The sequence below is a fragment of the Rana temporaria genome, chromosome 7 (assembly GCF_905171775.1).
Source record: "Rana temporaria chromosome 7, aRanTem1.1, whole genome shotgun sequence".
NCBI lineage: Eukaryota > Metazoa > Chordata > Amphibia > Anura > Ranidae > Rana > Rana temporaria.
Window position 1 is genome coordinate 43,449,559 of NC_053495.1, and position 14,136 is coordinate 43,463,694.

Below are 14,136 nucleotides of genomic sequence, written 5' to 3' on the forward strand. Positions count from 1 at the left end.
AAATACAGCTGGATAAAACAAAACCTGTGTCTGTCTTAATTTCAGGCTGCAAAGCAACAAACTGTGATTATTTTAAAGGGGGGTGATTCTTTTCTATACCCATTGTAGTAAAGTCATTTCCAGCTTCCAATGGGATCCCACAGGTATGGTCCAAGCTGGATCAATGTTACTATAGAAAAATTTCATATCTGGAATTCCGAAGTAAACCAGTGCATGTTCTATGATCAGAAGACCATTTAAACCATGTCACAGCTGTACCTGATTCTTCTTTTTACCTTGTAAACAGCATCACCTATGTTTGCACTGCTGTGCATCAGTACAAATGATCTTGCAAAACTATTATGTTTTTATCATATTTTAGAAGGAAAATTTAATATTTTGCATATATTTCATACTTCAATAGAGCATACATTTTTAATATTTTATTATGCTTCATGCTGATTTCAATAACATAACTTTTTTAATGAGTCAAATTTAAAATATACAGCTTATGCATATTTTATATTTACCACTTGCAGCCAGCAGGGAGCGAGACATCTCTACAAGCCCTTTCCACTGCTTTCGTGCAAAATAGATCTTAATGACTCAACCGTAGAACACATCTCTTTCCCAAAAGCATTGTCTCTAATTGGAACTCCAGCCAAAACATTTTTTTTTGGGCTGGGAATAGAGTGGAGAAGACTTGGCACCATCTAGTGGCAAAATTTTATATTTTAAGTTTTAAATCAATGAAAGACTTTTTCTCAGCACAGGAAAAAGCATGATGACATTTGTTTGTTGCCTTATTCACAAAGAACGAATGTGCATGCACTTTCATAGGGCATATTGCTTTAGAATTTTTTTTCTCTCTCTCTTTTATTTATATATATATATATATATATATATATATATATATATATATATATATATATATATATATATATATATACTGTATATTATACTGTATAGCACTTTGTGTTTATCAAGCAATTTCTTCCTTAGAATTATGAACCTCCAGCGCTTGTTGCCAGAGCACAATTTAAGAGCCATTGTTTTAGACCATGAAAGACGTAATAACGGGAAACTCATCTATTATTCTGCTTTTGTGTTCTGTTCTAGTTTAACATCATGATTCTATACTGCGTTCCAAAACTCAGGTTGATGGGACAGAAGTTCAGTGTACGGGAAAAGATTGACATTGCTGGAATTCAGGTGAGTATAGAAGCAACATGCTACCTGTGTCTATTGTTTTTCTAGATCACTTTTCCTGGTGGCTCTGGAGCCCAAAACCTGTTTTAGCCTAAAGCTGGCCAGGAATACATGGATTGAAATTCAGTCAGTTTTGCAGGGACCGGACAAATTTCGATCCATGTATGGGCAGCCTGATGGTACCCAAGTTGATACACGATCAACTTAGCCACAACCAGCCTGTCAGATTTATCTATATGCGATTACTGCCAGAGGCTATCACTATATTCTGCTGGCCAGGAAGGCTCCCCCTGCCTTCAGAATATAATAGCACTGCGCAAGAGAATTGAGCAGTTTTCTTTCCTTCCACCGGTGATGGAAGGAAAGAAAATTGGGTCATCTATGGCTTGCTTAAAGACCCCATGTTGCCTAAACCTCTGCAACATCTCCAAAATATGCCCCTTTCTAACCAATGACACCACAAAGCTCCTAATTCAATCCCTGGTCATTTCTCACCTCGACTACTGCTAATTCACTCCATTATTGAATGAATGAATGAATGAATGAAGGACTTGTATAGCGCAATGCATGCGAACTGAATCGCCTCTGGGCGCTTTTTCCAGCCAGTATCTGCTTGGCTGGTGCGGTCATTTTTACCCCGTAGGATCATGACACGCTAGGGATTACCTTTACATAGGCTATTCCCCCTTCAGTCCATCATGACTGCTGCTGCCGGGATCATCTGCCAATCCCTCCATTGGCTTCCGCTCACCCAACAAATTAAAGTCTAATTTCTAACAACTTACAAAGCCATCCACAACTCATCCCCCAGCCACATCACTAGCCTAGTCTCAAAATGCCAACCTATTCATTCCCTTTATTCCTCCTAAGACCCCCTGCTTTTTAGTTCCCTTGTCCCCTCCTCCCATACTCCCCTCCAGTACAAAAACAAGGGGAAGGGGGATAACATATAAGCACTCACATTAGCCCACATCCGAAATAGTAGTTCAAAAAAGGAGATTGTACTACACTAGGTAGTGACATGGCGGACTTTCAAAGGCAATCACAGGGACATTTTGGGTTATATAAAAAATAAATTGAATTACAAAAATATATAAATATACAAATAAATTTCAATAAATGTTGAGAAAGATACATAGATACATATTCTTAAGCAATATATTCGTCTCGCCAAAGGGCGAGACTAATATATTGCTTAAGAATATGTATCTATGTATCTTTCTCAACATTTATTGAAATTTATTTGTATATTTATATATTTTTGTAATTAAATTTATTTTTTATATAACCCAAAATGTCCCTGTGATTGCCTTTGAAAGTCCGCCATGTCACTACCTAGTGTAGTACAATCCCCTTCAGTACATTTCCAAAACCTCTCTTATCCTATGGAACTCCCTACCCTAATTTGTCCGACTATCTCCTACTATGTTCGCTTTTAGATGATCCCTGAAAACCCTGTACTTTCATTTTCCTCCTAGATTGTAAGCTCCAATGAGTAGGGCCCTCTGATTCCCCCGTTATTGAATTGTATTGTAAGTGTACTATCTGCACTCGTTATAAAGCGCTGTGCAAACTGCTGGTGCTATATAAATCCTGTATAATAATAATCCTCTCCTCTTTTTACCTGCCCTAGAAATTACCAGTTTCCAGATCTACCTGACAATGGTTGGAGGATGACAGGTTTCAGAGATCCCTGTGTAATCTGCCCAGTCTGTTCAACCCTAGCCCAGTCATTGTCAGGAACTGATGTTAATTCCCAACTGTCGCTAATTCAAACATGCTCTAAAAGTGACAAATGGAATATATACGTTTGAATCTGATTGGCTGCAGAGAAACAATGACTGTTCATATTAGTAACACTTTGGTAAATGAGTTACCTTATGCCTGTATTTTACAGTAGGGATAGCACAAGAAAGCAGCTGTTAATATCTTATTATTGGCAAGAAAATTATAACTGTCTTTTAATTCTTTCCAGATCCAGGAAATTGTAAAACCAAACTCATCTCATACTTTTCTGATAACGGGGAAGAAGCGGTCACTAGAACTGCAAGCCAGGTATTTCTTGTCTTCTTGATTTTTTTTTTTAACATCTGTTCCCAAAAAGTATATGTACAGTGCCTGGAAAAAGTATTCATACCCCTTGACAGCCAACTGCACCCCTAGTGTGTGTGTGTTTGTGTATATATATATATATATATATATATACACACACACACACAGTGCCTTGAAAAAGTTTTCATACCCCTTGAAATTTTTCACGTTTTGTCATGTTACAACCAAAAAGGTAAATTAATTTGATTGGAATTGTATGTGATAGACCAATACAAAGTGGCACATAATTGTGAATTGGAAGGAAAATGAGAAATTATTTTCATTTTTTTTTTTACAAATCGATATCTGAAAACTGTGGCCTGCATTTGTATTCAGCCCCTTTTACTTTGATACCCCTAACTAAAATATTGTGGAAAGAAAGAAAGGGTTGGGACTTTAAATGAGATGCGTGTTGATGCAAACAGTATGTATAAGTAAGGTTGTATAGCGTAATAACCAGGCTCAAACTTACCAACCAAATTGCAAGCCGAATTCTACTGTCTAACTTAGTATGTTAAAAGCAAAGGATTGGTTGCACACATTTGCTAATATATGGATAAGCCTCAGGCCGCTTACAAGGCTCTCTGCATTCCTGTGGTCCTAACTAAACTTTTCTAGTTTCCTTAATGGAGGCATACAAGTGCTAATGAGTAGATGGAGAGCAGGTGACTAGGGGTGTGTGTCACCAGCCAGTCTCCATCTAAAATAGGTATAGCAATAAAGCACTGGAAAAACGCATAAGGGTAAATGTATAAGCATCAAAATCGCATCTCCATCCCTATTGGTAAACATGGAAATGGGTTTTGGACTTTGAATGAGGCATGTGAATAACACATGCCTCCATCCCTAAAAGTTGAAATCCTCTGCTTTTAACATACTAAGTTAGACAGTTGAATTTGGCTTGCAATTTGGTTGGTAAGTTTGAGCCTGGTTATTACGCTATACAACTTTACTTATTTACTTATACATACTGTTTGCATCAACACGCATCTCATTTAAAGTCCCAACCCTTTCTTTCTTTCAACTTTTAGGGATGGAGGCATGTGTTATTCACATGCCTCATTCAAAGTCCCAAACCCATTTCCATGCTAACTAAAATATTGTGGAACCAATTGCCTTCAGAAATTGCCTAATTAAGAAATGGTCCACTTGTGTGTGTGTGTGTGTGTGTGTGTAATTTAATCTCATTATAAATACAGCTGTTCTGTGAAGCCCTCAGAGGTTTGTTAGAGAACCTTAGTGAACAAACAGCATCACGAAGGCCAAGGAACACACCAAACAGGTCAGGGATAAAGTAGTGGAAAAGTTTAAAGCAGGGTTAGGTTATAGAAAAAAAGTTCCTAAGCTTTGAACCTTTCACAGAGTCACAGAGCACTGTTCAATCCATTGCCGAAATTGGAAAGAGTATGGCACAACTGCAAACCTACCAAGACATGGCTGTCCACCTAAACTGACAGGCCAGGCAAGGAGAGCATTAATCAGAGAAGCAGCCAAGAACCCCCATGGTAACTCTGCAGGAGCTGCAGAGATCCACAGCTCAGATGGCAGAATCTGTCCACGGGACAACTATTATTTGTTTACTCCACAAATCTGGCCTTTATGGAAGAAGAAATCCTTGTCATTGCTAGAAAGCCATACGAAGTCCCATTTGCAGTTTGCAAGAAGCCATGTGGGGGACATGTGGAAGAAGGTTCTCTTGTCAGTTGAGACCAAAATTGAACTTTTTGGCCTAAAAGTAAAACGCTATGTATGGCGGAAAACCAACACTGCACATCCCCCTGAACGCACCATTCCCACTGTGAAACATGGTGGTGGCAGTGTTATGTTGTGGGGGTGCTTTTCTTCAGCAGGGACAGGGAAGCTGGTCAGAGTTGATGGGAAGATGGATGTAGCTAAACAGAGGGCAAGCTTAGAAAACCTGTTAGAGTCTGCAAAAGACTTGAGACTGGGGCGGAGGGTCACCTTCTAGCAGAACAACGACCCTAAACTTACAGCCAGAGCTAAAATGAAATGGTTTAGATGATGGGTCTTCAAACTATGGCCCTCCAGTTGTTCAGGAACTACAGTACCCATCATGCCTAGTCATGTCTCTGAATTTCAGAGTTTTACAATTCCTTGCTAGTCCCGCAACAGCTGGAGGGCCATCATTTGGAGATCCGTGGTTTAGATCAAAGCATATTTATGTGTTAGAATGGCCCATTCAAAGTCCAGACCTAAATCCAATTGAGAATCTGTGGCAAGACTTGAAAATTGCTGTTCAGACGCTCTCCATCCAATCTGACAGAGCTTGAGCTATTTTGAAAAGAAAAATGGGCAAAAATTTCACTCTCTAGATGTGCAAAGCTGGTAGAGACATCCCCAAAAAGACTTGCAGCTGTAATTGCAGCGAAAGGTGGTTCTACAAAGTATTGAAAATGTCAAGGGGTATGAATACTTTTTCAAGGCACTGTATTGTTTATACTTTTCTAGTCTTGCCACAGATTCTCAATTGGATTTAGGTCTGGACTTTGACTGGGCCATTCTAATACATAAATATGCTTTGATCTAAACCACGGATCTCCAAATGATGGCCCTCCAGCTGTTGCGGGACTAGCAAGGAATTGTAAAACTCTGTGTATGCTCCATCGCTGTGTTTCCCATAGGAAAACTGCTGGGTTAAACGCCGGGAATCCCGGCGGGAAAAAAGAGAGCTGGTTCTGTTTTCTTTTTTTCGGCGGTCTTCCTGTCGGGAAAATTGCGATGGAGCATACACACGGCCGGTTTTCCCGGCCAAAAGCTCTCATGGCAGTTTCAGGGGTTTACAATCACTTTAAATATGTGCATGAAGTAAGAGCATTAAAGGAGTTGTAAAGGAAAAAAATGTTTTGCCTAAAATTAATGTCTGCAAGGTAAACAGACAGAATAGTATAATGATTCTGTTAAAAAACTAGTAAATACCTATTAAATTCCTTCATCTATATCACCTCCGGCATTCTAGTTTCTGTTCTCTCATTCACTTCCTGGTTTGCATCGCTCGTTCATGTAAGAACTACATTTCCCAGTATGAATTGCGGCACGCCCAGTAATTCACACCTCCTTGAAGTCTCTAACACATAGAGAGCGTCCTGCCACACAGATGTAGTTCCCAGGAGGGGGTGAGCACGTTACTGACCACCGCAGTAAAGCCTCCCTTCACGGTGGTCAGTAAAATCAGACAAGCAGGAAGTGAACAGAACAGAGAAGAAATAGAGCAACTTCTGAGCAAAAACGAACAATGAGGAAGTGAAAAGAGGAATGTCTGCAGGTAAAGGATGCTTATTATGAAAAAAAAAAAAATTCCTTTACAACCCCTTTAAAATCTGACCAGGGAAGCATGGATAGCATGTAAAAAAGCGTGCCCTAGGAGTATTAAAGTACAGTGCCTTTGAAGATTATCCCAGTTCAGTGGGCCCATGATGATAGAAATCAGACTGCCATATTCTGTCTATAAGGAAAACGTCTTATGTGTTACATGTGTCTGCCAAGCAGCCAAGTGTCCCTGGAAAGTGGTTTGGCATTTGCATCAGCAGCTGTGTTGGCATAGTATGTTCTATCAGAATAAAGCTCTGATAATTGTACATCTGCTGTAACACAAGGGTGAAGGCCTTGAATTCACTGAACAGTATTACAGTAACTTGTGTAATCAGCTGTTTTCACATAACTTATTTGTGTGTCAAGTAGTCGGTTTACGATGCATTCATAGAAATGTACTAAGTGGTTCATCACAGATCAGTTTCTGTATTGTATATTATATTTGAGGTCATCAAGTTAAATAACTTGATTGGTTTATCTATTTGTAGGACTGAAGAGGAGAAAAGAGAATGGATCCAGGCAAGTACACCAACATTAATTGTTTATATAACCTTGGAATGCCAGACAATAGCTACTAGAAATTATTTTAGTGTACTCTTGTCTATATATCATAGAAAACATTCAAGCAGTAGAAATAACACTTAAGTCCCTGACATTATTAAAATATAGGCCATTAGATAGAGTTATATGTTAACGTTGAAGTATAAACAGAAAGGCTTATGTAAATGCTTTTAATATTATTTACCTTTTTTTTTATGCTACTGCTGCTATTGCTGATTAAACCTGCATTAGCAATAGTTTTGGACATTAAAAGCAATGATCCTAAAGTATATTTGGCAGAATTACGAGCCAAGAATAAAGTTCTCGGTATTGAGCAAGGATAACATGCAAGAGGGTCTAGCTGTGCCAGATTTTTAAAAGGTATTCTAATAATGCTGTACTGTTAACACAATTGGTGGCGTGGACATGAAAGTTAACCACTTAACCCCCGGACCATATTGCTGGTCAAAGACCAGAGTACTTTTTGCGATTCGGCCCTGCGTCGCTTTAACTGACAATTGCGCGGTCGTGCGACGTGGCTCCCAAACAAAATTGGCGTCCTTTTTTCCCCACAAATAGAGCTTTCTTTTGGTGGTATTTTATCACCTCTGCGGTTTTTAGTTTTTGCGCTATAAACAAAAATAGAGCGTCAATTTTGAAAAAAATGAATATTTTTTTACTTTTTGCTGTAATAAATATTCCCCAAAAAATATATAAAAAAAAAAAAATTTTCCTCAGTTTAGGCCGATACGTATTCTTCTACATATTTTTCGTAAAAAAAAATCGCAATAAGCGTTTATTGATTGGTATAGCGTTTACAAAATAGGGGGTATTTTTATGGCATTTTTATTAATATTTTTTTTTTACTAGTAATGGCGGCGATCAGCGATTTATTTTTTTCTGGTACTGCGACATTATGGCGGACACTTTTGACACATTTTTAGGACCATTGGCATTTTTATAGCGACCAGTGCTATAAAAATGCATTGGATTACTATAAAAATGCCACTGGCAGTGAAGGGGTTAACACTAGGGGGCGGGGAAGGGGTTAAGTATGTCGCTGGGTGTGTTCTAACTGTAGGGGGGGTGGCCTCACTAGGGGAAACACTGATCCTCTGTTCATACATTGTATGAACAGAGGATCAGCATTTCCCCCCCCCTGACAGGACCGGGAGCTGTGTGTTTACACACACAGCTCCCGGTTCCCGCTCTGTAACGAGCGATCGCGTGTGCCCGGCGCCGATCGCGCCCGCCGGGCAAGGGAGTCGGGGGCGAGCGCCCCTAGTGGCCTGCGAGAGAGCCGACGTAGAGCTATGGGCTCTCGCGCAGGAGAGCCAACCTGCCGCCTACGGCGGCAGGTCGGCAAGTAGTTAAAGGAGAAGTCCAGGCTGGGCTTCTCCTCTGGGTCACAGGAGTACAATTCTTTATGCACTCCTGTGACCCAATTTCAGCGGAGAGCGGTCTGAAGTCCGCTCTGTGCTGACGTCACTGCCATCAGTCGAGGCATCTCAACTTCCCAAGCCTGGATCCACCAGCTGCCTTGATTGATGGCAGTCTCAGCATCTCAGTGGGACGCTGAGACAGCCGCACCTCACCCCTCCACAGCTCAGCGCTCCAATGAGCGTGGAGGTTTAGAGCAGGAGAGATGCTGACTGACAGGCAGCATCTCTCTGCTTGGGGAGGAGTGAGAACCGAGCCATCGGCGATGTTCGGTGGCTCGGTTCTCAGTGCAGAGATGCCGGGGGACAGCTGCAGCATCGATCTGATGCTCCATCCACCAAGGTTAGTATGAATAATAAAAAAAAAAAAACGAAAACTCATACTCCTCTTTTAAGTGAAAAAAGATGGGTAAAAATGGAAAACATGTTAAGTAAAGCACCTTTGGGCAAAGTTGTATGGATTCCACATCTGTATCAAAAGTTAGAGAAGGGCACAAATGTTTTAACACGGAATGTATTAAGGGTTTGGGATTTAATTAATAGACAAGCAAAATGGTTATGCAATTCACCATTATTCACACTTACGGAGACAAATTATTTTATACCTGGAAAGGAGGCACTCTTTGGGGAATGGATTAAAGATAAGAATGCACAACGGAAATATATTATGAAAGAAGAAAAGATATGTTCACTCCAGGAATTAAAGTGTTACTAAACCCACAACAGTAAAATCAGTCTATATATGTCGTAAAGTATGCTTGTTATAATCACTGTGGAACTGAAGAGGTTGTTTGTACAGATCCTCCCCTTCTTGCATTGCCCCCAAAACATGTCCGGATAAGACGGAGTTACTGAAGTCAGGCTGCACATGCTCAGTTTGGTGTGCATTGTTAGAGAGTTTTTTTTTTCTTAGAAGAGTGCATGTGGTCAGCACAGAGCCAATCAGCACTGTCCAGACAGAAAGCCAGGGGTCCTGCATCCTGATAGGACAGCCAGTGCAGTATGAAAATCATCCCTACAATCTGTAACCAGATACTGATAGAAGTCACAAGACTGCTCTTTTTCTGTTATTGCTGATTAAACCTGTGTTTTAATAGTGGAAACCAGTCTGACATGGCAATATCTACAGGGAAAGCTGACACTGCTGCCTCATAGCTGCTTTAGAGTTGCCATTAGTGTCACCTTCCCACCTCTGTGCAGATTGCAATTTCTGCATAGTCCTGCTAGCAGAATCAGTTATGCCATCTCTGATGTGCTTTACTTCAAAGGAGGAAGGCTACGTGACCACTACTTTTTTTGCTGTAAGAGGACTTGTCTTTCTCTTGGAGATGTCTTTCTTATTCCAGTGGGAGATTATACTACAACGAAGGGACATCTGTGGGGGACAAGTGATCATTATAACTGGAGTCCAGTTTGATATAGTTACATAGTTAGGAAGTTGGGTTAGAAAAAAGTTCCATAGAATGCTTTAAAGCAAAAGTTATGCAGTCTTATAGTTTCACCCTAAAAAGTAGCCATAGCCCAAAAAGAAAAGCCTGTCCTCTGGCAGCTTTCTGTAAAGAAGAACCCTTACTTTCTGTGTGAAAGCATTGAACTCTGTGCAGAAAGATGCCTTCTGCAAGTTATGATGGGTACACAAGTACCAAAAGTTGATTGGTTCAGCAGGGGCCTGGCAACTTTCGGTATGTGAAAACTCTTCTCTGTTCAGAAACCAGTTGACCGGTCATGCTGGAGAAACAGTATTTGATCAGCGCTTGCTGGTTCAACCAATGGCTGCAAGTGCTGATTAGTGTATTTTGGCATTGAGGATAGTCCCCAGTCCCCCTGTCACAATACAAAGACACAACAGGAGAGGTCCCTGCATCAACATTATTTGTGTTGATACAGGGGTTTGACTTTTTTTTTGACCCGCCATACATTAAACGTATTTAAAAAAAAATGAAAAAAAAATATCCCCTGTATACCCAGCTTTAGAAAGAAAAGAACGGCTGCACACCACAGGAACGTTCTGACAATTTTATTCCAAAAAATAGAAAATAACAGCCAACAAAGACTCTGGGTTCGGACACTCTCTTTGTTGGCTGTCATTTGCTATTTTTGGAATAAAATCATTGGAACGTTCCTGTGGTGTGCAGCCGTTCTTTTCCTCCTATTGATTATCGGTGGCGGGCCAGGGCTTGCAACCAGCGCATTCAGACTGTAGTGACTGCTCACCTGGAGCGGCGTCTTCTTTGATTCTTCTACCCAGCTTTAGAGTTGGCGTTCTCCAGGGAGCATTCAATTAGCTGATTGCAGAGCCATATGTCTATGAAAGCTTTCTGAATCTAGATAAATGTATTAAGCTCTTTTAAACTGAGAGTTTAAATGGACTTTGAGATACAAAAAAACATGGACACCTCCTTCCTAGATAAAGTGAGCTCAAAGAAGATGAGGAAGGTGTTATATAGTCCTAACACCATGCTGTTCAGTACAATTTTCACAATAGGACAGGAAATGTGTTAATGGCAGGATTACTGGATGAAAATGAAAGTAAAATAATGCAGCCACCATTTTGAAAGACAGATCAGCTGAAATACTATTGATTTTTGTTTTTAGGTTTAGATAGGCTTTAAAGCGGGGGTTCACCCATTACATTCAGGCGAGTTGTGATAATGACATTAGGCTGTTTTTTTTTTTAAATCCTTGCCGTACATACCGTTTCATAGATATTTGTTCACCGCGGCTTCCGGGTATAATCTGCGGGACTGGGCGTTCCTAATTGATTGACATGCTTCCGACCGGCGCATACAGCGCGTCACGAGTTGCCGAAAGAAGCCGGACTGCGAGTCGGCTCTATACGGCGCCTGCGCACCGAAGTTCGGCTTCTTTTGGCAACTCGTGACACTCTGTATGCGCCGGTCGGAAGCATGTCAATCAATTAGGAACGCCCAGTCCCGCAGATTATACCCGGAAGCCGCGGTGAACATATATCTATAAAACGGTATGTACGGCAAAGATTTTAAAAAAATAGCCTAATGTCATTATCACAACTCGCCAGAATGTAATGTTAAAATATTTTTTTTGGGTGAACCCCCGCTTTAAGGACTTTTTTTGCATAAATCATTTTCGATATGTGTATCAATTTCTGCTCCTGCTGTGTAGTCACATTGCGGGACACACCGCTTTATCCAGCAGGAGCAATCGCATTCACTGCAGTCAGTGCATTCATGGCAAGATGGCTTTGACAGGCTGTTTTAATGAGATCTGTCTTACTTGTGAATGTAATAATGAAGGATATGACTACCCTGTCTTATCACATTATGTTGTGTGTAATACAAGGATGGATCAGCATGTGTTTCTGTAAAATGTACATTCTAGGACAAATATATTAGCAGAAGCTAAAATACACTGTACAGCCTCCATTATTTATTTAAATGACTAGTTAACATGATCGGTGTAAATGCTTGGTCGTTTGTACAGTTGCTGTCAATTTATTTTCACTCACTTCAATGATTTTTACAACATTTTGAAGGAGTCACCAAAAATATGCTAAGCAATCATATTTTACCAACTAAATGTCAAAAGTATGTGGACAACCCTTGTAAATTATTGAGTTTTAACAGTGAAGTGTACTGCTAATCCTACAACCTACAAAGACATTTTAGACAATTGTGCACTTCCAGCCTTGTGGAAACCGTTTGGGAAAGGCACTTTCCTGTTCCAGCATTACTGTGCCCTTGTGCGTATGCCAGGTCCAGAAAGACATGGTTTGATGAGTATGGTGTTGAGGAACTCAAGTGACTTGCACAGAGCCCTGACCTCAACCCTACTTAACACCTTTGGAATCCATTGGAATGCTGTTTGCAAGCCATGTCTTCTAGTCCAGCATAAGCAGCGCTTTTGTCTGAATGGGCACAAATTCCCACTAACATACTCCAAAACCTTGCGGAAAGCCCAGCCAGAAAAGTTAAAGCTGTTCTAGCCAGTTTACAACATGCCCATGGATTTAAAATTGGATGTCTAACCAAGACTCAAATAGCTGTGATGACCAGGTCTCTGCCAACTTTTGTCTTTGTAGTGTATAGCTAATGTTAAAATAAAAACAATATTCAGTAAATACCTCCATCAATTTTTTTTTATTTAATGATTTTGTTAAGCCTCTTTCACTTAGGTGGCCAGGATTAGGGGGGAAATAGCACTTAAAAAACAGGCATTTGTACCGTGGTTTTACTGCTCCCACCCCCCCACCTAAAATGCTACTGTACAGCTGGAGGATGCTATTCACTCATGGTGTCTGCAGTAAATTTAAGGCAGCAAGCTGAGTTGACAGGCAGCATCGTGGTTGTGGAGCATTAGTCCCATTAAAAATTGCCATTTGGCAAAAAAACTAAACAAAAGGCATTTCGGAGGTGGCAGATTGCCTTTTGAACACCTAAGGCCTCGTACAGACGGATGGACTGTCCGCTGAAAACGATCCGCCTGACCGTTTTCAGCGGACATGTCCGGCCAGAGATTTCTGTCTGATGGTTGTACACACCATCAGACAGAAATCCGCGGGTACACGACACGCGGTGATGTGGCCGCGCGGCGACGATGACGCGGCGATGTGCGCGGCCCTGGAAGTTCAATGCTTCCACGCATGCGTCGAATCACTTCGACACATGCGAGGGATGGCGGCCGATCGGACATGTACGGTGAGTCTGTACAGACGACCGAACATGTCCGACGGACAGGCTTCCAGCGGACATGTTTCTTAGCATGCTAAGAAACATTTGTCCGCCGGAAAACGGTCGGCTGGACAAATGTCCGCTGGAAACCTGTCCGGTCGGCCGTACACACGACCGAACATGTCTGCTGAAACTGGTCCGCGGACCAGTTTCAGCAGACATGTTCGGTCGTGTGTACGGGGCCTGACAGTGACTGCTTAGTCGCACTCTGATAAGGAATCCACCACCATTCAATTTTCAGAGAATGGGTAAGTTTGAACTGCACTAATGCCGCGTACACACACAACCGTTTTTCATGACGAGAAAAATGCCTTTTTTTAAATTGGTTATTCAAAACGACCGTGTGTAGGCTCCGGAGCATTTTTCTTGACGTGAAAAATGGCCATTAAAAATTTAGAACATGCTCTATTTTTTCTCGTTGTGTTTCATTTTGTGAAAAACGGTCGTGTGTAGCCTTTGACGGGGGAAAAAACGTGCATGCTCAGAAGCAGGTTATGAGAAGGGAAATTTGCATAATCAGCCCAAAGGGTGTCGCTAATCGAATGGAACTATCCCTTTATAGTGCTGTTGTATGTCACCGCGCTTTGCTCAAGCATTTTATTTCACGATCGTTTGTATGCAAGGCAAGCTTGACAAGAATCACATCGAGAAAAACATTGTTTTTTCCATGACATTAAACCGGTTTGTGTGTACGCGGTATAAGACTGAGGCCTCGTACACACGGCCGAGGGAACTCGACGTGCCAAACACATCGAGTTCCTCGGCGAGTTCAGCCCTGAAGCCGCCGAGGAGCTCGGCGGGCCGAGTTCTCCCATAGAACAATGAGAAAATAGAGAACATGT

General features: G+C 41.2%; 1 protein-coding gene across 3 annotated transcripts in view; it reads left to right on the plus strand.

Annotated features, from left to right (window-relative positions):
• Positions 1-14,136, plus strand: part of FGD3 (FYVE, RhoGEF and PH domain containing 3) — a 312,502-nt gene that overhangs the window by 238,959 nt on the left and 59,407 nt on the right. For all 3 annotated transcript variants that reach the window (XM_040359284.1, XM_040359285.1, XM_040359286.1), the window contains 3 exons: positions 1,099-1,191; positions 3,164-3,243; positions 7,098-7,128. In XM_040359284.1, coding sequence (XP_040215218.1) covers positions 1,099-1,191; positions 3,164-3,243; positions 7,098-7,128 — 204 coding nt within the window. The remainder of the gene's footprint in view (positions 1-1,098; positions 1,192-3,163; positions 3,244-7,097; positions 7,129-14,136) is intronic.